The sequence below is a fragment of the Neurospora tetrasperma genome (genome assembly GCF_000213175.1).
Source record: "Neurospora tetrasperma FGSC 2508 unplaced genomic scaffold NEUTE1scaffold_4, whole genome shotgun sequence".
In the NCBI taxonomy this organism is placed as follows: domain Eukaryota; kingdom Fungi; phylum Ascomycota; class Sordariomycetes; order Sordariales; family Sordariaceae; genus Neurospora; species Neurospora tetrasperma.
In genome coordinates, this window is record NW_009799102.1 from 3,101,903 (window position 1) to 3,126,970 (window position 25,068).

General features: G+C 31.6%; 1 protein-coding gene across 1 annotated transcript; it reads left to right on the forward strand.

Annotated features, from left to right (window-relative positions):
- Positions 1-330: 330 nt before the first annotated feature.
- On the forward strand, positions 331-498 carry NEUTE1DRAFT_45656 (uncharacterized protein; the record flags this gene model as incomplete). Its single annotated transcript, XM_009853350.1, has 1 exon — positions 331-498. A coding segment is annotated over one exon (168 nt), but the record flags the coding sequence as incomplete, so codon positions are not given.
- Between the last annotated feature and the right edge of the window lie 24,570 nt (positions 499-25,068).

The following is a 25,068-nucleotide window of genomic DNA, read 5'->3' on the forward strand; positions in this document are numbered from 1 at the left end:
TAGAATTAGAATACTATTGTAGATACGTACAAACTATCAGTATAATAGCGTATAGAATACTAGTGCTAGTACAATTAGCCGTGTGAAAAAAGGGGAAAAGAAATGACTAAAGTATAGCGATGTCGCGTATATTCAAAAGACGAAATTTTGCGGGTAAAAATGGGATTTACGATGTCAGGTGTCATCAGCTGAACCGCCCCAGTTTTCTGTGTGGGGGTGCGTATATGTAGGTTTTTGGTGCGTGTAGGGAGGTAAACCCTTAATTAAACCTAGTAAATATAATAATATTACGGAAATAATACGAATATTCAATAATCGGACGCCTTGAGATATAAAGTAAGAGATAAAGTTCTGTTTAATATTAAGAACCTTAATACCGGCCGGCCTTACGCTAAATTTATACCCCTTTTCGAAGGACCTTTTAACATCCTTAAAGCGGATAGTTATTGGGTAATACTTAAACTTCTAATTAATATAAAATATAACTTAATATTCTGAATTAGTAAAGTTGAATTGTAGGATAAGGAGGGTTTCCTAAGATAAATAGCTATAGAAGAATAGAATATTCGTACTAATTATAACTATACTATAAAGAGGACTAATAATAGGGAGGACTTTATCGAATATAGATTCGAGCGAATTAAACAATACCGGAGGAATAATAAAGGTTATTAGGAATACCTTATAGTTTAAGCACTCCTATATATACTATTATAGCAACTATACACTAATATATTTATAGCCCCCAATATTATACAGGCCTTCTACAATAATTATTCCGATGTATTATATCCCCCGAATTAGGCAGCGGCGGAAAAGAGTCGAAGGCGGTTAGAGACGGAAGAAAATTACAAAGGGGAGAAGGAAGTAAAACGGGAAGCTCTAGCTCCGCAGTAGAGGTTATAACGGCACCCGCTGGCAGCGGTAGTAAAAGCTTTTTAAGAACGGACTACTCGTTTAATAAGGATTTCTATTATTCTATATAATATTAGTTAACTATGTAGCTTTTTTTAGTCCGGGGAAGTATCATAAGGTTAGCCTATATGCCTTATACCTAGTGCTAGCGTACAGTAGTTTCTAAAACTACTATACACTATTATCTCTACTAACTATTGTTATTACCGGTACTTAATTAGTTAGAGCGCTATTTACCGCGGGTCTATAGACCCATTAGCGGCCGCCCTTATAAGACCAGCCTTCTAGGCACTCGGCTATGTACTTTTCTTCTTTTCTCCTTCGTGTAATTACGTATATTTATATCTACTATTTACCCTTTGCCCGTAATATACAAGCTATAACGTTTCTCGAAACTTTAGGTATTCGGGTTTGGAAATTTGGTATAGCGACGGGTATATAAGTGCCTTTATCTTTATAATTAAATTTGAATTCTCCCTTCTCCTAGTCTATAGATAGATTATATTATTAGAGCTATAGGAGGCTTAGGATAATAGGGTTTTTTTAAAAATAAAGTAAAAATGAGTAATTTAATTTCTTTATTATATAGTCCAATATATATTGTAATTTTTATAGATTTGGGTATATAGGTATTAATATTGCTATTGGCCAGCCGTAGTGGTCTTAGTTTGTTGAGTTTTATTATAGGTATTTGACTTTTTTTAATGAATTTAGTATTAATAAAGCCTTTATTTGTATAATTATTATTAATTAGGGTTAGGTATTATATTTTACGTTTATTATAAAGAAGGTAATTTGAAAGGAGGATAGATTTTTTTAGTTTAATTGTTATTAAATTAATAAATAATAATTCTGACGTTTCTTCCTAATTCTGGTACAATTCCCTATTCAAACAATCTTTATTATATTTATTTAAGTATCCCTCCGCTTCTAGGTTATTCTTATATTCTTTCCCGTTCTCTTATAACAATAGCCTCTATTTATAATTTAGCGCGGAGGTTCGGTATTTCCCGCTTTATTAGCTTCGTTAGTATAGGCTGCTTTATTATTAGTAGTATTAATAGCGTTAAGATTATTATTATTATAACTATTTTCATTAATCTTCTTCTTTTAGATTACTTCCGGGATGGGGTTGATTCTTGTACCTTCGATTCCTTCTTTATTATTTCCGATATTAATAAAGGTCTAATACTTCTTTTAGTCGTAGTCGTAGCTGATCCTACTATACTTCTAGCATTTATCTAATTCCTATTGTTTCTTCTAGAAGGTTTGAGAAATTAGGCGTTTATTAATAATTTTAAGCTTATTTAGTTTTATGAGGTCGTTGCCTTAGGAGATTGTTTTACTTTCGGAATTGCTTCCTTTATTGCTGCTGGAGTTGTTACTGCCGGAGTTGCCGCCGGCCGAAGATATTAGGTTGGAGAATTTCTTTTAGAAGGCTTCCTCTTTTTGATGTTTGGCGAGTTTTCTAAGGAGTTTGAGCTATTTTTAGAAGTTTTTGCTATTAGGGATATTAGGTTGATAGGTGATTGAGGTTCTAAATTAGTCGGTGACTCTTTGACGGAGTATCAATATATGTATAGTGTTACCTATATTGTAGCGGTTGGTATTAAGAATAAATTTGTTAGTGAAATTTTAGAATGAAGATTTTATTTAGAGCTTTTGTAGGGTGCGTTCCACTTTGACTTTTATATCTATAGTATTGTACTAGCCGTCGAAGTATTTAATAAGCTCTTTGGTTATCTTCTACTTCTATAAATCGGGGTGTTCGTTAGCGAGGATTGCTTATATATTCAGTTTAATAATAGATATAAGAGTTTTACCTAAACAAATAAAGATATATATAAATTTATTGTATTTATTAGGGAAATACTATTTATTATATACTTAATATAGGCGAATTCCTTCACGTTACGTAATATATGTAGTGTTATAGCTTTAGTAGTTGATTTTAATATATTAAAGATATTTAGGTTAGTAGATATGAAGTATTTTATATTATTAATTAGTTCGATATAGCCGGGGTTGTTAGAGCTACCCGGACTATTACTTAAGCCTCCTCCGCTAATATTGCCTCTACTAGTACCTCTATTTTTAAAGCTGTTACTGGGGTTAATAGAGTTCGTAGAATTTAGGTCTTTAATTATAGTATTAAAATTATTGTTAGCTGTCTTGAAGTTGATGACCTTATCTTATAATAAGCGGACTTAAGCCTTAAGGATAGCCTTCTCGTTGCAAAGCTTTATTATTTTAATATTTTAGTTAGTGTAGAGTTTTCTTTTACTTTAAACTTATTGAACTAGCTTATAGCTTCCCTCTTTTAATAAATAATATTATTCTAGAGGTTCTTTTAGGTTTGGATATAAACCCGTTCGTTAGCTTCTCTTTTGAATATCTCTTAACGATAGTTAGTATATATTATATTAAAAGCCTCTATAATAGTATTGATACTAGTGCTAAAAACCGGGAGGGGAGTAATATTGAAGATATATTAACGGAAGACGATAGGGTATATATTGACTGGTTTATTAGCTTGGAGCCTATTGTAAAGGTAAGCTTAAAGGATTCTATAGTCGTTATTATTATTGTAGAGATGTAAAACCAATATTGCTATTTCGTTATTAGTGATTTTACCCTCGGGACCAATATAAGGTAGCATCTTCGTCCTTAGAAATACGAAGTCTGGGCTATAAAAATCAAAGCCGGGTAGATAGTTAGGGGGGGGGGGGGGGGAATTTGCGAGCTTTATTTAGTAGGGATGGATCAATTATTAGCTATATTGTAATTGAACGCTATCGTTTAATTGATAATAGGGACTTCGCTTAGGAGGCTAGAGTAATAAATGCTAGTAGCTAAAGATTTAATTTCCGTATTAGTGTAGTTAATAATAATTAATTCGGTATTATTATTATTTTTAGGGTAATTAGAATAGCCGTAGCCGGTAGTTATTATAATTAAATTTATTCAGTAATTATAATAGTTATCGAAGTTATTTATAATTCTTCCTCTATCCTATAAGGGCTGAACGTTGGAATTAATTAATTGATTACTAGCCTACTAGCTACGATGATAGTTACTTATTGTATGCGCGTAGCGCGATTGAAGGTATAATAAACTATTACGGGGCAAGGGCACTATTATAGGTAAGTTATAATATTTATTATTATATGAAGGAAGTAAGAGGAGAGTATGCGCTAGCCTAGGCTTATAAGGGTTGTGTAACCCAGTAGGGTGGGTCGCGTAGAGCCTTAATGCCCGGGCTGGTGGTACGGTACTAATGGCACGTGATCTGGTCATGTGCTATGGCAAGGTATAGGGCATGTGATCTGGCCCTGTGATATGAGCTGCCGCTTAGTAAATTGTCTCCTAATATCTAGAAATTTCTTTTCTAATTCGCTAGTAATTTCGCAGTTGATTATCCCTAGTCTATCGATGTAGGCAGCAACAATTACTTTATATTTAGCTTTAAATACTAAATAAACTGATGGTTCTTTACTAGGTAAATGGCTATAAGATTTATAGCCTTCTCGAAGGTTAAAAGTCTACCGTCGATTATTGTACTTTAATACCTTAGTATACCCCTGTTAAGAATATTCCTATTTAAATGTAAAAAAAGAACGAGAGTAGTTGATTGCTTTACGGTAGGGACCAGTAGAATAAGTAATATAGAGTTGTATATAACCGAATCCCTTAATAAAGTTACTAGACCGACCCTTTATAGTACTATAATTAAACTCTCTTAATTATGCTTAAACGGCCGTTACTAACTTATTAAAGGTATTTTATTTGGTATTAAAGATAGTATAGTCACTATACTCGTAGCGGCCGCGGGGGGGTTAGTGAGATTCGTCTTTATTATTACTGGGCTAGTCCTTATATTCGTCGTTATTAATATCGATAAATTCTAGCTGGGTAAAGGTAGGTTCGGTTAGGGTAATACTTATTGGAGGTCTCGAATTAGAGTTGATAAGAGTAAGGTCGATTATTTAATTCGGGTCACCCGCGCTACTGTCGTATGCGCCTATCGGCTGGAGTGTCGCTATATTAGCTATTTATATTACAGTTAGCTGGGAAAACGCACTCAAAAGTAATAGATTATTCCGTACCGTCGACTAGATAAGAGCGCTTTATTTACTTTAGTATCTAGTAATGCGCGGGGTAGTAGATTGATTGAATATAACGAGGTAGTAATGTGTGTGGTTTAGTAGAGGAAGAAATATAATAAAGTATATATTAGAATATTTATTAAATTAGATTAAAGTAGCTAGTATAGTACGAGGGTGGCTAGTACAACCCCTAGATGGGTTTAACAGCTTAAAATCTAGGAGCTTAGCGGACGTAGTACGAAAAGGATTGAGAAGGGTAGAATTAAAAGCGGGAGCTAGTAGGAGCGGACTAAATATACCGAGTTTAATTAATCGAGATAGTAGGAGAGGTGGGGCGGCGGTGTTTAAAGACTTTTATAGCGGTGCGAAAAGACTTTCTCATATAAGTAACTCTACTACCTTCCCTAATCCTTCCCTATACTAACTATTATATTAAAATACAATACACAAATATTTACGATTCTACTCAACTGCTAAGACTATACTGAAGAGTCGTCCTCCTAAATAGGGCGGTCTATTTAGTAACGAGGCTATTCTCCTTAGTAAATTACCTACGCGAATAACCCAAGGGGGTAAAAAGGCTAAATGCAAAGCTCCCTGAAGCAAATTTAAAAATATAGCTCCTATACGGGCTTCAGTATATTATAGCTGTTCCTAGTACAAACTAGGTAATAGTATCGAAAAAATAAATAATTGTAATACCTAGACCGAAATTCGTAGCTATATTATACTTAATAATAATAATAAGGATAAAGAGCTAGGCCGATATTGGGAAGCAAAGGTACGTGAGGTACGGCGAAGGGAGGAGGCGAGAGAGGAGGAGGCATAGGAAAGGAAAGAGAAGGCTATCGAAGTATTATTAAATACCTTCTCAAACGAGCTCCCTAATTTGTTAAATATTGTTATTTAAAGTGTAGATTATAATACGAGGTTAACACTATATATATGTAACAATATTTAAACGATAGTACTTTAGGGGAGAAAGTATACAGTGATTTATATAAGGGGTGATTTAGATGCTGTGAAATATTTAAAACGGCTAGAAACACCGCTAAAACCCGATAATTTATATAACAGGTGACATTGGGGGAAATTGGGTATAGGAAGGTTTGGGGTAGGTGTATTTAGGCTTTCTCTATTTTTATAAATTAACCTCTCCGTACACACCAAACACTTATAGATACGCACCCCCACCAGAAAACTGGGGCGGTTCAACTAATAATACTTAATATTATAAATCCCGTTTTTACCCGCAAAATTTCGTCTTTTCAATACACGCAACATCGCTGTACTTTGGTCATTTCTTTTCCCCTTTTTTTTTCACACGGCCGATTGCACGCGGTTATACTAGCACTTTACACACAGTCGCACCATTATTCTATCTTTATATATATTTATACTAATATTCTACCGCTTACTAACAATCCTTTTAACGTATATAAAGTTATTGCATTCAATTGATTTCTAGACTAATCAATTGCTATGAATACCTTCTACTACTACTACGACCGTACCTTCGAAGCGCTTTTATTGTACATTGCACTCCTTGATTAAGAACTTCGCATCTAATACCTCTATCGACTCCGATACAATATTATAGACTATACTAATAAATAACCCCCTCTTTACCCTCGAGCATATCGATAATTATAATGAAATATACTCCCATCTTATTACGTTTTACCATTGCTATCGCTTTAGTATTTAGATTTGGGTGAACCTCCGCACACCCACCCCAAACCTATATACACCTAAAAACTAGGGAGATGTGGGCCCGTGCAGCTGATGACACCTGATATTGTAAATCCCGTTTTTACCCGCAGAATTTCGTCTTTCAAATGCACGCAACATTTCCTCTAATTTGGTCATTTCTTTCGCTCTTTTTCACACAGCCAGTTGCACGCATTTACACTAGCACTTTATATACATTCATAATAGTACTATATCTCCACCCTCAACGTATATAATCCACTTCAAATCAATTAATTTTAATCGTTTAAAAATACTCTTAATTGCGTACAATCGCTAACGGTTGACAAATATTACCTTAAACTTTTTACAATACCCCCTCTTCTACGCAACCTCGCTATCGTCGCAATTTAACTACTTCATCATCTATATTTACAAACAGCTATACCTCCTTCAATAGTAATACTAAATAAATTATCCCACCTAACGATAGCACTTTTATTCTCCCGTCCACCGATTTAAAAACTACTATACGAAAGGTTATTAAAATATACCGTCGTTATAAATTCAGCGTATTTATACGTCGTACCGACTATTTTACAATAGGACTATATAAGGCCGAATTCTACTATAAAATCTATTAATATAATTATATTGAAGCTACCCCTAATATAAATACGAATCCCTATAAGAAACGTTGTATAACTATACAAAAGATTGCTAATAAATATCCCTTCCGTATTATAGTCCAATATTTAAAAAAGAACAGCTATAAATATTCGATATAAGCAATCGATCGTACGTACTAAGGCTATCCCCCATCGCGAAATTTATTATACTATTTAATCTTCTAATACTAGTCTCTTAATATAGAAAGCTATAATTATATTATAGGTCTCCTTTACCAACGAGAATTAACTGTACGTAATATGTGTACAATAATTAAAAAACAATACCCTCAATTACTCCTTACGTGTAAAGACTTTGATAATATACGCTAGAAGTTATACCGGGAAAATAATAAGGGTTATATTAATATACAAGCATTTATATACGCCATTGAAGACAAGAACGTTATTATACTCAAATACTATGAATTCAATTACTATTATAACAATAAGGGTTAACAAAAGGAGGAGCCCACCATGCTCCGCTATAATCTTTAGTATTTAATTAAATAAAGAAACATATAGAGGCAATATCTATATACTCTAATATTCGACACTACGTATAAAATGAATCAATACTATATACTAATAGTATAGGGTATAATTAATACCCCTAAACGGTTATTAATACTAATCTTTCAAACAGTTATTAATAATAATAAGTATAAAGGTTTTAATTAGCTAATTCAGCACATTAAGAAGATTATAAATAGCTTATTGGTTCTTAAACTAACAATTATTATTACTAATAATAATAACCAACTCATTAAAACTATTAACCGAATCTTCCTAAATGTTCAACGTTAGCGTTATATATAGTATATTAATTATAACGTTATTAAATACCTTGAAAATGACTAGGAGGGTATAGAACTAAACAATAATAGACCGTAGTCTAATAATTCAAATAAAGCTAGCAATAAATCTAGTAAGGAGGAAGATAGTAGTAATAACTCTAGCGGTAATTAAGCGGCGGCACAATAAATACAGCGAGAAGCAATGGATCAATATAATTAAGATAATTTGGATCAATTATACCGCATATACAAATAGATCAAAACAACTACTAGGACGTAGGCTAGACTAGGCCCGCTCCCTATAAAGCTTACTAATACCCGGGTAGGGTTCTTTTACGTATAGCAATATATAATCTATACCCCGTTAGTACCGGAATTTGAAGCCGCCTTATCACTTCTATATTACTAATTTAAGGAAGCACAGGAAGCCATTATTAAGTAGATTACGGCCGAATTACTCCTTTATAAGAAGGAGTAGGCTGGTTACTATAAAAGGAATTACCTTAATTATAAGCAACGGACTATATCACCGAATAAATTTAATAAAAGTTCCCTCAAATTATATAAATTATTTGCTCGTTGTAGTCTAATAAATTTATACTATACTAGTAATAAGTATATCACCCACCGTTATACTTATTTCATAAAGGAAGTTGCAAAAGCAGCCTTATTTATACGTATAGATTAGATCGGGCGCCTATAAGTAAATAATACTCCTCTTAATATAATAGCGTAAGTATTCAAATTACTTATTCGCTAGTATAATTAATTGAAGGCTATTCTCCCTACTACGAATCACCCTAGTATAACCTCCCTTATACCTATAAAATAGGAATAAAGAGGGAAATTAGTAAAATAGTCTTAATTATAAAGGATGACTATTATTTATTTCAGTATGTAGTTTAATAACGGGTAAGATTACTACTATCCCCTCGCCGGTTATTCCTGTACTAACTACTATATTAGTATATAATAAATAAATATCTATATATTTACCCGGCCGCTAAAAGTATACCTAAGGGTCGCCCTCCTAAATTGGGTAGCCTATTTAGCGATGAAGCTATTCTACTAATTAGGTTATTTGGCCGGGTAACCTAGGGTAAGAAAGTTAGTAGGAAGGCTATTAGTTAGAAGGTAGTAGCGCTTCGTAGTAGATCGAGAAATACCTAACCTATACGTGCTTTAGTGTAGTGCAACTACTCCTAATATAAAGTAAGGCCCAATATTAAATAATTAGATACCTAAAACGAAATATATAATTGTATTAAGGTAATTAAAAATAATAAAGATAACGAACTAGGTAGATACTAGGTGGCGAGGGCGAGAGAGTAGATAGCGAGGGAGATGAGAGAGGGGGGGGCGAGAGAGAAGGAGGTTGTTGAAATATTATTAATAGCCTCCTCTGATGAGCTGTCTCAACTATTAGATATTAGTATTTGAAGTAGAGTAGAATTCACTCAATACTATACAAATATTACTAAAATAGCACTATTAGATTTGCTATATAAGATTTACTATATAGGATTTACTAGGTTAGAATATTGCAAGACATTACAAACCACGATTTTTACAGCTAAAACGACGTATTTTACATAACAGCTAACATCCCTGCTTTTTGGGTGTATATAGGTTTGGGGTGGGTGTGCGGAGGTTTACCCTTTGATTTAATACAATTAAAAGTATAAAAAATTAGGCTACCTAACGTATAATTCTATTATAAAAATTGTATTTCAATCCAATTAAATAGAATATCGCCCTCAACCCGTTTACAAGGAGAACGCAAAGAAGCGCTCTATATTGCAAAAGAAGGTTCGCTATTACCTATTTAAAATTATATTTCAATTTAATAAGAGGATAGGATATAAACAAATTACCCGGGCTATGAATTGAATTTATAAAGGCTATACCCTATTGTATACGCTAGAAGGCTACCTTATATTTCGTATTAAAGTATTTAAGCGTAAGGTTAACCTAGAAGCTAATCGCTTTATTATAACTTTCTACTATAACAAAACCTTACTATACAAACTATTCTCACTACTATTAAAGAAAAATATCCCGAAATTCCCTAAACTTATAGTAATCTTAATAATGTATAACAAAACCTATACTATCGTTTAAAGAGAGGGTATAATAATACCCAATCATTCATCAAACAATTTTATAATAACTACTATAGTGAAACTATCGTATTTAAGTAGGAGGATTTTAAAGGCGAAGATACACTATATTACGCCTTCTAAGTTACTAACCGCCAATGCCGGATTTGAAGGAGGTTTCAATATACAATTCTTATTAATACTATATATAAAACCAACCGTTACGACCTCCCCTTTATTTAAGGAATAATCATTATACCAGAGAGAACTTCTATTCTAATCTTTTAAATAATTTTCAATAATAAAAGAGAGAAGGGATATACCTTCTTAACCTATTGTATTAAAAACGTAGCTAATAAATTAAAAATCCCTTACCCTACAATAATTATATCTAATAGTAACCCCCAACTTACTAATACCATTAATAAAACCTTCCCTAATATATAATGTTAATGTTATATATAACACATCAACTATAATAGTATTAACCATCTTAAAAGGGATTAAATAACCGAATATCTATTTGTACGGACTTTAAAGTCTATTTGTACGGACTAAAAATAAATAATATTACTAATAATTTACGGAATGAAGTTGGATGGAATTAAAAGTAGTACTGTTTAACTCGTCGATTTTTAATAGATTTAATTCATACTACGCTGGATCTCAAGGCCTTCTAGAATGGAATATTCACCTTATTATTAAAACTATTATTATTCTTTTAAATTCTTTAAGTACTATTTCCATTCTTGAGGTTCTAGGGTCCCCTTTAGTGTAGTTTAAATATTACAAAATGTACAGAAAAACCATAAAAACTGTAAGCCTATTTTGGAATATATACACCCGCGCTATCTTAGAGAAATCTTTAAAGTTTTAATTTTGGAGTCCGTACAAATAGACTTTTAAGTCCGTACAAATACATATTCTCTTAAATAATATACTAATAATCTATATTATTTAGCTAGGAGATGGAGCAATATTATAATAGGATCTCGAGGATCTAAAGAAACGCAATACCCGAATCTTAATAACTACTAAAACTAAGGCGGGACTCGATTCCTTACTAGATAAGGTTACTAATATAAAGTTTATATTATTCTTTATATAGTAGTATATAATCTACTCCTTAAATTTAACGGACATCCAATGTACCTAGTCTATTCTACAACGCCAATTTAGGAGTACGCAAAAGGATATTATCTCGTAAATTAAAGAGAAATAATTACTTTATAAGAAGGAGTAGGCTAGCTATTATACTAAAAATTACTTCAACTAAAGTTAAAGAACAATATCCCTAAACAAAGCTAATAATAGGTCTTTTGAAAATTATAGTCTATCAGCTCGTAGTAATGTAATTAAAATATATAAAGCCAATCTTCAATATATAAATTACCGTTATGAAGTATATATAAATTACTTAATTAAATCTAATAGCTAAATATATATAAAGTAGGTTAACCGCACGTAAATAGGTACGTACCTATATAAATTGTCTATATAAGCACTCGATCTTATCGACTACTAATACTACAAATTCAAATCAATATTACCCTCTCAATAGTTAAACCTCCCTAGTACGCCTTTTGAACCTTATTCAAATAACTTCAAAGCTTAATATAGCCTCCCTTATACCTACAAAATGGAAGTATTACTCAAAGAGGGTAAGACTACTCTAATTACTAAGGAAGCTTATTACCTATTCCAGTATCTACGCTAATAGGGTATAAATTACGATTATTATCTACAATCTGGTAACTCCCTATACTAACTCTTATATTAAAATATAGTAAATAAATACCTTAGATACAAACCAACCGCTAGAATATTGCCCAAAGGCCACTTATTTAAATAAGGGGGTCCCTTTAATAGCAAGTCTATATTCGTAGTACTACCAACCGGGTTAAAATCAAATAAAGCTCCAATTAGAGTAAAGGGTAAATTATATAACCCCAACACTATTCGAACCTCAATACAGTGTAATTATTCCCAATACGAGCTAGGACCCAATATCGAAGAGATAAATACTAATAATGCCCGTACTCGTACCCAAAGTAAGGTATACAACTACATCGAAGTAGCTAATTATAATAAGAATAACGAGCTAGGGAGATACTAGAAAGCGAGAGCCCGAAAGTAAATAGCTAAAGAGAGGGAGAGAAGGGAGGAAGTTATTGAAATATTATCAACTAGCTCATCTAACGAACTCTCTAAACTATCTAATCCACTAAGTGTAAGCTCTAAACTGTCAAATATAGGCATTTAGAGTAGAGTAGAATATAATACAAACTATCTTAAACCTCTCAACACCACGAGAATATCACCAAATTAGCGCTATCAAATTTACTAACCCGCCAAAGACCAAAATTTACAGGGCATTTACTGGGTTGACCCACCTCAAGATATTAAAAATCCCGATTTTTACACCCAAATAACATATTTTACATATCAGCTGTCAGATCCCAAAAAGTGCGTACCTGTAAGTTTTTGATGCGGGCGGAGAGGTTAACTCATTTTTATAGTATACGGACCACTTGTTAAGGTAATACAACCTCGAGAGGATAGTATTTTATTTTTCTCCTTTTAGTTTTTTCTAATTTTTAACTTTAATACTGCCGTAATGAATGAGATAAAAACATACTAAGGATGGCATTGAACAGGCGTTTCTAATAGTATCACTTTTATAGAGTACGGGCTACCCGTTAAAGTAATATAGGTTCGAGGATGTAAGAGCTTTAAAGTTCAAAGCCTTGTATTTCGATAAATATTAGTCGTAGAAGAAAACTAAGATTACTATCGGAACTAAGATTACTATTAGAACTAAAATAGGACTAAACTTCGGCGCACCCACCCCTAAACCTGCGCGCACCCAAAAACCCTCTAGGCAGCCAATATTAGAATCATTATACTTTTGCTATATTTTTAGTTATTTTATATATCTGGTACCTTAGTTAGATTTGCCAACTAGGTGTCAGGACATAAGTAGGAAGGTAGGTCGAGGTAACTACGGTCGAGGCTACACGTAGGGGACATTAAGTCAGGGGTCAAATAAGAGATGTATAGATAGCTGCTGACTACAATAAAGGGAACCCTCTCAAATAGTTTTCATATTGGTGCAAACTCTATTTTGGTGTAATTGATAGTTGCGGAGCTCTAATTTAGTATAATACTATAATATAGTGCCGGAGTATCCCCCTATAGTTCTATTTATTTGAGTATCTTAATACTTTTAATAAGAATTTAAGTAAGGCAATAGAGAGTTAATGTATTGTAGTACTATAATAGTCCTTCTATAGCGGTTCCGAATTTCCTTTTTTACTTTTTGCCGGCCGGTTATAGTACCCGAAGCGGCAACCCTTTAACCTCCCAATACGACCCCCCCCCCCTTATAAGTTCCATCCCCGGAACCTATATTTTCGAGCCCCAACTCCTATAATAGTCTTGTTGCCTTTATAATACCCTCTATTTTACTTTTTAAAGTACCGGTATTCCTAATAAACCTGCGCCTTCCATTTTCCATTAATGTTTTAAGCCGCTATACTTCCGCCCTTACTATTCCGCCCCCTTCCTTAAATTCAATCTATTAATATACCTTCCGTCTAAATTTTCTACTTTCCATTATTGAAACGCTTAATTCTTCAATGTTTTAAAGATTCCGTAAGGAAGAAATAAGTGTTTCTGTCTAAAGCGGTCCAATACCATTAATTGCGGAGCCCAGGGGCCCTACTCTTTACCCAATTGGGAGATTCTAAGAGTTCAGCAAAACTCGAGGCCCGTATATTCAACTAAAAAATCGTTTTCCAATATTACAGTTGATATTGCTCTTTAACGAGGGCGTACATCGAGATGTAATTAGTTGTAAAAGTTTCGTTATTTTTTGCTAATTATTGTAATATCCATTATAAGCTTTTCCGATATAGAGTTATTGAGAAATTGAAAGAAAAGGATAATTATTCTATCACAGGGCTAGACTACATACCCTGTGCCTTGCCATAGCATGTGATTAGATTACGTGCTATTAGTACCGTACTACGGCACTAGCACCAGCCCGGGCATTGAGGCTCTACGCGACCTATATTTGAAGCGCAGCTGTTATGGTCAGAGAATGAAGTGTTTACACGAAGTGAGCAAGCATAGCGGAGCTTCTTTCTAATGGGGCGACCCCCCCTGTAAGTTCTTCGTGCTGTGAGTGGTTCGTCAATTTGGGAATCCGTTCCTTGGATTGGTCCAGTATTTGAGGTATCCGTTCCTTGGATTGGTCACAATAATTGAAGCCCGTGCACCCAACGGGGGTCCCCGGGGGTGTCCCCCGGGTCTTCTTCAACCCTAACCCTTCCAATGGGGGTCTTCGGGGGTGTCCCCCGGGTTTTTCTCTTCTAACTCTAACCCTTTCAATGGGGGGTCCCGGGGGGCGGAGCCCCCTGGTTAGAATAAATAAAATAAAGAAAAAAAAAAAAAAGGGGGGGGGGGGGGGGAAGGGGGGGGAAAAGGAAGGAAAAATAGAGAATAGGATATATAAAGCATAATAATGATAATAATAATAATAATAATAATAATAATGATAATAATAATAATAATAATAATAATAATAATAATAATAATAATAAAAGTTAATATAAAGCTTTATAAATAAACATCCAATATTATACTTATAGTAGGCAGCCAAAATATTAAGTTTTTACTTAGAATAATCCAACCTTGCATTTATAGTAAGCTGCCAAATTGTTGAGTTTTTACTTGGAGTAATCCAGCCTTACATTTATAATAAAGAAAAATCCAGCCTTACATTTATAGTACGCCGCCAAATCATTGAGTTTTTACCTTAAATAATCCAGCCTTGCATTTATAGTACGCCGCCAAATTGTTGAGTTTGTACTTAGAATAATCCAGCTCTAGACCTCAATAACAGCTGCGCTTCAGTAAATTCTACCGGGCTACCTGGAAGATGATGTTATTGGGTTACGCAACCCTTATAAGCCTAGGCTAGCGTATACTCTCCTCTTACTTCCTTTGTACAATAATAAATATCGTAGTTTACTCTTAACGGTACCCTTGCCCTGTAATAGTTTATTGTACCTTCAATTACGCTGCGTACGTACAATAGGTTACTATTATTATAGCTAGCGGGCTAATAATTAATTAATTTAATCCGACGTCCAGTCTTTATAGGATAGAGGAATACTACAAACGGCTTCGATAGTTATTGTAGCTATTGTACAAATTTAACCTCAACTATTACGATTACCGCCTAAGGCTATTTCTATTACCCTAAAATTAATAATAATACTAAGTCGATTATTAATAATTATATTAATATGGAGATTGAATTTTTAGTCGTTAGTAATTATTTTAGCCTCCTAGGCGAAACCCTAATTATTAATTAAGTGACGGCCTTTAATTGCGATATAGTAGAAGATTAACTTATCCCTACTAAATAAAGTTTATAAGTTCCTCCCCCCTAATTACCCCCCGGGTTTTAATTTTTATAGCTTGAACTTCGTATTCCCGGGAGCTAGTATTTAACCGGCCCCTTCTAATAAATTAATTACTAATAATAAACTAGCAATATTTATTATACGTTTTAATAGTAATAATTATTATTATTGCGTTTTTTAGGCCTACCTCTATAATAGACTTTAAATTACTAACCCGGTTAATTTATATCTAATTATCTTTAGATAGTATACTACTAGTTTAGTACTATTCTCCGTCTTTGGTACTATTATCGATGCTATTGCCGAAGCTTTTAACTAGGTTAAATATAATTACCGCTGAAATATACTCCGGAAGGAGGCGGACGAAAAGATCTATATCTAAGCTAATAGGAACCTTCAGAACGAGGTTATTTACTAGAAAAATAAAGCCAAAGGCTAGTTTAGCGAATTTAAAATTAAAGAGACTTTATATATTAATTATGAGAAACTCTACTCGCACGTTGAGAAAACTCTATTCGTACGTTGGAAGAAAAGGGAATTTCAATACCTTTTTCTAAATTTGTAGTTGTATATAAAGCATTTGGGGAATATATCAGATTTTTTCTTATTTTTTTCTCTACCTAATCCTCCTACTTCCAAAACCAATCGTCGTTTGTAGCCTTAGAAAACCTTAGGGTAAGAAAAGGATAATATGTAAATAATTAACAGAATGCAGTATTCAAATATTAAGGAAAGTAGGATTTCGATAACGGTTAAGGTTATGAGCTTGGTTTTTACCTTTAAAAATCTATTAAAATCAGCGAGTAATTTCGTACTATATTTAACTTATTATACTAAAGTTTAACCAAGTTACACCTAGAAAAGCAAAAGTATATCCACGTGCGAATAGAGTTTTCTCAACGTGCGAGTAGAGTTCCTCTTAATTATAACGTTGAAATAATAAAGCTTTTTATTAAGAATACTATCCTTAAAACCTAGGTCCGCTCGTTGTAAAATAAGGTAGTTAACTTTAAGACGGTTAATAATGGCTTTAATATTATAATTAAGAATTTGAATTCCGTTAGTTCGGGTAGTTTAAGTAATGGCGGCGGGAGAGGAGGTTTCGGCGGCGGAGGTTTCGGAGGTAATGGAATACTGGGCGGTTCTAATGATAACCTAGGCTATATTGAACTTATTAATAGAATGCGGTGCTATATATTTACCGATCTAAATACTTTCGATACATTGGGATTAATTATTAAAGATTGTAATGCTATATATATTACCTAGTGTACTAAGATCCGCCTATATTAGGTTTATAATAAGTAGTATTTTTCTAACGAATGTGATAAGCTTATATATATTTTCGTTTGCTTTAGTAAGACCCTTATATCTATTATTAAATTAAAGATATAAATAATCCTTACCGATGAATACCTTGACCTATAGAAATAGAACTTAGCTGAAAAATTTATTAAGTATTTCAACGGCTGGTAAAATACTATAAATATAAAGGTTGAGGTTGAATCTACCTTATAAAAGTTTTAAATAGGTTTTTGTTCTAAAATTTCGCCGATAAGTTTATTCTTAACGCCGACCGCTATGATATAGGTAATGCTATACGCGTTTTTATACTCCGACAGAAGGTTACTGACTAATTTTTAGTTTCAATTACTTATTAATCCGATGTCTTTGGAAGTAAGGATTTCTAAGGATGGTTCGAACTCTTCGGTAAATTCGTTAAATATTAAAAGGAGGAAGCTTTCCAAAAGAAATTATTTAACCTAATATCCTCCGGTAGTAGTAATTCTAGTAGTAATAGAGGAAGCAACCCCAAAAATAAAATAGTGTTTTAAGGTAGCGACTTTATAGATTTAAATAAGTTTAAAACTGTTAATAAGCGTTTTATTCCTACAAGCTTTATAGAAGAAGTAGTAGGAATTAAGCAAATACTAGAAATATAGTAGGATCGGCTACAATTAGAAGAAATATTGAAACCTTATTAATATTAGTAACGGTAAAGGAGGAATCGAAGGTACTAGAATTAGCCCTGTCCCGGAAGGCGTTAAAAAGAAGAGAGTTAGTTAAAATAGTTATAATAATAATAATAATTTGAATGCTGCTAATACTATGAATAATAAGGCTATTAACGCTAATAAAACCGATAAGGCGGGAAACATTAAGCCTCAGTACTAAATTGTAAGTGGAGTTTACTATTATAAGAAGGTAGGAAGGAAAGTAGGGACTTAGAAGTGGAGGAATACTTAGCTAAGTTAGATAGGGAGTTATACTGGGACCAGGGGGAAGAAGAGATATTAGAATTATTATTTATTAATTTAGTAATAGTTAGACTAGAAAAATCTATCCTCCTTTTAATTTATCTTATTTATAGTAAATACAAAATATAATACCCAAACACCTTAATAGTAATTGTACGGGCAAAGGTTTTATTAATATTAAATTCGTCAAAAGAAATTAAATATTTATGATAAAGTTCGACCGGTTAAGACTATTGAGGCTGGCCGATAGTAATATTAATACTTATATAACCGACCTTGTAAGAATTACTATATATATTGGACTATATAGTAAGGAGATTGAGCTATTCGTTTTTATATTATCCTTAGAGAACCTTATTATCCTAGGCCTCCTATAGCTCTAATAATACAACCTATCTATGGATTGGGAGAAGGGAGAATTTAAGTTTAACCGGAAGTATAGAGGCACTTACATACTTGTTACTATACTAAATTTCTAAATATAGGCCTCCAAGGCTTTGGGACAAGTTATAGTTAGAATAGTTATTAAGGAGGAGTAAACTACTGAAGCGGCTGAGGAGGAGCAAACTATCGAGGCGGCCGAAGAGGAATAAGCTATTGAGGCGGCTAAGGAGGAGCAAACTATTAAGGTAACTAAAGAGGAATAAACTATTAAAGCGGCTAAGGAGGAATAAACTATTGAAGCGGCCGAGGAGGGATAAACTATCAAAGTAATTAAGAAAGAGTAATTACCGATTCGGAGAGCCTTTAAGCGTAGAAAATCCAAACTATAGTAAAGAATTACTAGGACCTATAGTATAAACCTAAAGTAATTCCAATTAATTTAATTACTTACAGATAGTTAAGTAGTAATAATCCTTAATATCCTACTATACCTTAGGATTAAGCCGACCCTATATAGGACTATTAATAGTAAATGAGTCCGGGCCTTCGATTCCGAGAGAAGACTATTAGTACTATTGTTCGTAAAACTTATAGATATTAGTAAAATTCTTATTAACCCCAACGATATTATAGTATTCAATACTACTAGCTTTGATTTTGTAATTGAAATAGAGAATTTTGAAGTAGTATTAATAATTAGGGGAGAAACCGATGAAGTATTAAGAATGTTGGAAATAAAAATTATAAACGAACGAATAGAGTTACAAATAAAAGTTACGGAGGAAATTCATAATAATATATATATAAATAATAGCGTAGAATATAAGGATTAATTCTTGGATTACTTCCTTAGGGTTTCTTAAAATAAGGTAGAAGAGGTTATAGCGAGGATTATAGGAAAATAGGATAGAGAAGTAGGAAGAAGGCGGAGGAAGGGGCAGTAAAAATTGAGACGGAGAAGTGGCGAAGGAAGGCGACGTCCCTAATTATATTCCTATTGTTTTTATTATTTTAGTATTAGAATAATATAGCGAAAGAAGAGACGAAATTAATTTACTATAGCGGTAAGTAAGAACCGTTATAATTATAAGTAAAGTAGGAATAGTATAGGTAAACTACGACCGAAATAAAATTAAGGGTTTTTATCCGGCAGCGCTTAATGCTGTATAGTTTTCCCCTCTAGAGAATTAGAGAAGGACCCTATACTAATAAAGCGCTATAGTTATATAGTTAGGGTAAAAGATTATTATTATTGTTATACTTTTCGCTTTTTATTGCCCCTTTATTAATTCGGAAGGTTAATAATTTAAACAGATTTACCAAACAATAATTTCGGGTCTAGATTTATCTCTCTAGAGGCTAGAATTAATTCGGGTTCTTTAAAGCTTTAGTAACGCTTTTACATAGTATAGGAGGCTATACTTTCGAAATAATCCTCTTTTTTTTTCATTATTTTAATAAATTTTCTTTAATTCAATAGTATTTAATATTTAAATTACATTTAATATTTCTATTGTACATATTTCATAATTATTTTATATTCTAATATTTATTAATTCACTTTCTTCCTCCGACTTTTCTTTTAATATAAAACGAATTCTTTTATAATATCAGTAAGTTCTCCATCGAGCCTACGAAAACCTTATTCGAAATTTTCTATTATATTAATTTTTCCTAGGATTGAAATCCGTTTCTCTACCGCCTCCTTTACTTTTACTATATCTATAAGATTTTAATTATAACTTCTTTCCTCTTCTACCCTCCTATTTTTTCTTCTTATTTAGATTTAAACTTTTTGAAAGTAGTAGTCCAAACCGGTTTACTTATACTATTATACTCCCTAATATTCAATTTCAACCCCGGGTAATAATTATATATAATTATTTATTATATTTCTCTCTCCTTATATTATATTATAAAACTTTATTAATTTACTACAAAGGGTAAATAGACCGAACTTTTAATATTATACCTATTTAAGGAAGTATATAGCCTTTCAGCTAATCCTATTCTCTAAATCCTAATTAGTATGATAAAAGTTAAAGTCCCTAATAGTAGTAGTTTAATTTCCTATTAGGGGCCCGGCCTCGAAGAATTCGAAGAGTAGGGATTTTTATTAATATTCTAATATTCTTTGAGTTAGGATAAGTAAATAAATAGAATAGACGGTTGTAGGATCCCTTAAACTTTTAAATATTATTACGGTTTAATCCCTTCCGGTTTAAAAATTAAAGTCCCTTAAATTTTATTTTTTATTTATATATATTACTACCCTTCCTTTCTCTAATAATCGACTCTTAAATACTTCCTACCCCTAAGATAGTGAATATCCCTCTTTAAATTCCTACCCGGTTCTTAAATTACTATAATATTATAAGTCTCTTCTTATTTAAATAGAAATTTCCTTCTCTTATACAACTTCTTTATATTCTAATAGAGTATTTTCAATTAGATTATTAATTATTCTAAAATAGGGTTTTTATAAATCCTTTAATAGAAGATAAGGGTACTATTTTCTTTATGGAATTATAATTGTATAAATATTATTACCATTATATATTCAATTCTTTATATTCTAAGAATACGGATAGTATATATTTATCAGGCCTTATTAGGTTAAGGGTTCTAGTTGGAGGATTAGGCTAAGGATTTTTTTCCGCCGCCTTCTTTTCGTACCTCCTCTAATTTATTTCTTTAAGGTAGTAATAATATAGGAATTAGGAGGGGCGTCCGGTAAATTACCTTCGTCTATAATTTCTATTATCGCCTTTAATATTTTTCCGGCTAGGTTTTTACAAGGGGGGATAAACGCTTACAACCTTTCAATATATATAATAAACGCCTTTATAATAACCTTCTGGAGAAGGAGGTACTCTTTATAACTATAAATAAAATATCCCTTCGTCCTATATAATTTATAATAAACGAATAATTTATTTTTATTCGATGGATAATTTATTTTATTAAAGTAATCTCCTTCGTATTTAGTTTTACTATATTAGGTGTAAATATCTTCCTAGCGATAGAATTTTACTATATATATAATTTTCTAGTATTTAAAGAATTATTAAATATTGCTTGAGGCTTAGAATAGTTTATAAGGGTATATACTACTATTCTAGAGGAAGATGTTATCCTAGAGGAAATTCGCCGCTTTCAAAATAGTAATTTCCATTAGGAATAAACTTCTATTCTTTCCATCCCTTTTCTTTTAAGGCTAAATTTTTATAATAATTACTTCCTTACCGCATCCCAATAGCAGTAAAAAAAAACGACGCCAAAACCGGAAACGCCGATTTCTGGTCGAGGAGTGCTCCAAAACGAAAACTAACAATAGTAATCGACTTAGGAGGGTCGTTTACATCCCTCACAATATCTTGCGACGAATACAGCGATAGTATTATATTATTACCGATAGCTATAAATAGCGGTACTTATAGGTTCGAAAATAGTATTTATAATCCATTCGTAGAAATTTCCGTATATAACGACTCTAAAGCCGTACTTATTATAAAGATTTTGGACTAAATAGAGGAAGATAATAAAATATTAAAGAAGTTTATTATTAGAGCGAATAAATTTATAGATTATAATATTATTTCGATTGAAGATTAACGTTAAGTTGGAAAATTATTTCTCGAATTCGTATAAATTCGCATCGGAAAAAAAAGGTCTATATAACCCGAAGCTAATAAGGTTAGAACCGACTAGTTTATTATTAAAAAGGATTTTAATAATTTAAAGAAGGATATTTTAAAGGAGATTAAGAAAGGTATTTAAAAGGTACCGAAATAATAGGCCGATATTATAGCGAAAATTATTCTGAATAAAATCGGTATTACCTTTTAATAATTACTTACTATTACTACTAAGAAATTTATCCCCTCTAACTTCAAATAGTAATTTACTATTAAGGGAGTAATTATTACTACTAAATTTATAAATTATTCGAACGAAGATACGAAGACGGCTATAGCAACGACCCTAGGCCGGAAAAAGCTAAATCTAGTAATTAGAACGGCTATTTGGATACTAACGTTTAGAAATTATATAATTATCTTTAATAAGTCTATATACTATTAATACTAATAAAGTTAAATATAGGCTACGGAAATCTTTAGTAAAGAGGCTTTTATTACTATAAGTACTATAAGTATATTAGTCCGGGGCGTACTTTAGAATAATATTAATAATTATACTATATTAGAAGTATTAATAGATATAATAAAGGATAAGAATAAGGAGGTAATTATTATACGAGTTCGGCTTTAGAAAAGAAGGGACGGAGAAAATAGAGGTTTACTCCTAGTAAAAATCGCTACTTCGAAAGTAGTAAACTTCGTTTAGAATAATCTCTTCCTTTAGAATAGTAGTATATATTTTTACGAACCGTTTTAAATTTTAAATAATGTCCAATAGTATTTTAAATATTAGGGAATCGGATATATAACGAAATTCTATTATTAGGAAAATATTTATACCTAATATAATAAAGCTAAATATAAAGCAAATTACTTTAATAAAGTAAATAGTCTATTAAATAAGAATAAATTGTTTATTTATTATAAATTATATAAGAAGAAGGGATATTTTACTTATAATTGTAAGGAGTGCCCCCTTCTCCGGAAGGCTATTACGAAAGTGTTTATTATATATATTAAAAAGCTGTAAGCGTTCGCCCCTCTTCGTAAGAACCCGGCCGGAAAGGTATTAAAGCCGGTAATAGAGATTATAAATAAAAGTAACCTACTAAACGCCCCTTCTAACTTCCGTACTATTATTACCCTAGAGAAATAAATTGGAGGAAGCGTAAAAAGAAGGTTATTAAAAAGAATTATCGGCCTAACCCCCTAATTAAAACTTTTAGCCTAATAAAGCCCGATAGATATATACTATTTATATTCTTAAAATATAAGGAGTCGGATATATAGTAGTAATAGTACTTATACGGCTATAATTCCCCTAAAGGAAGCAATACCCTTATCTTCCGCTAAGGGAGTTATAGGAACTCTATTTTAGGGTAATTAATAATTTAATTAAAAATATTTTATTAAAATATAGGGAAATCGTATAAAGAAGGGAAATTTCTATTTAAATAAGAGGAGACCTATAATATTATAATAATTTAAGAGCCGGGTAGAAATCTAAATAAGGATATTTACCGTCCTAAAGGCGGGAAGTATTTTAGAATTAATGATTTAAAGAATAGAAGGGCGGTAATATATATAAATAAAAAATAGAATTTAAGAAACTTTAATTTCTAAATTGAAAGGGATTAGATTATAATAATATTTAAAAATTTAAGGGATCCTACGACCGTCTATTCTATTTATTTACCTATTTTAATATAAGGAATATGAAAATATTAGTAAGGATCCCCGCTCTTCGAATTCTTCGAAGTTAAGCCCTTAATAGGAAATTAAATTATCGCTATTAGGGACTTTAACCTCTATTATCCTAATTAAAATCTAAAAAATAAAATTAATTTAAAAACAATATATTTCCTTATATAAGTATAACGTTAGAGGCTCGGTCTATTTATTCCTTATAGTAAACTGACGAAGTTTAATAATATAATATAAGGAGAAAGAAATAGAATAATTAATTATATATAATTATTATCTAAGGTTAAAGCCGAAGATTAGGGAATATAGTAGTACGAATAAACTAATTCCGACTATTACCCCTAAAAAATTTAGGTTTAAGTAGGAAGAAAGAATAGGAGGGTAGAAGAGGAAAGAAATTATAATTAGAATTTTATAAATATAGTAGAAGTAAAGGAGGTAATAGAAAAATAAACTCTAATTCTAAAAAAGATTAATATAATAGAAGAGTTCGAATAAAGTTTTCGTAGGTTCGATAGAGAATTTACTAATATTATAGAAAAATTTATTCTATATTAGAAGAAAAATCGGGGGAAAAGAGTGAATTAATAAACGTTAGAATATAAAACAATTATAAAGGAAATATAATAGAAATATTAAGTATAATTTAGATACCGGATACTATTAAATTAGAAGGAATTTATTAAAATAATAATAAAAAAGAAAAAGATTATTTTGAAAATATAGCGGGCTATATAGTACAAAAGTATTGTTGAAATTTTAAAGAACCTAAATTAATTCTAGCCTTTAAAAAAAAGAAGCCTAAAATTAAGATTATTACCTAATAGACCCGCTTAAACTATTAGACTTCCGAATTAGTAAGGGGGTAATAAAAATCGAAGATTATAATAGTAAGGCCAAAATTTTTACTAATTACTTCTTCCTAAAATTAAATATTTTAATAAAATATCTATTAAATTAAATTAAATTAAATTAATAAATAGTATTAACCCGATAGTTATTAGCGAATTAATTACTAAGGAGGACGTTTAAAATATCCTTTCCTAGATAGTACTTAATAAAACCCCGGACGTTAATTAATATTTAAATAGATTTTTAAAATTATACGAGCAACTATTCTAATAAATAATAATATATTTAGTAACCGCTAATCTCCTATTTGGATATTTCCTATAACAATTTAAAGATATAAAAGTAATTATTTTTAAAAAGTTTAGAAAAGGCGTTACCTAATAAAAATTAGCCGGCGCGTAGAGACTTATATTACTATTTAATGATATTGGAAAAATCCTTAAGACCCTTATAGTTAAAAGATTTATATAGGTATTTAATAAATTTAACCTCCTACCGGAGGGCTAGATAAATAACCGGGTAA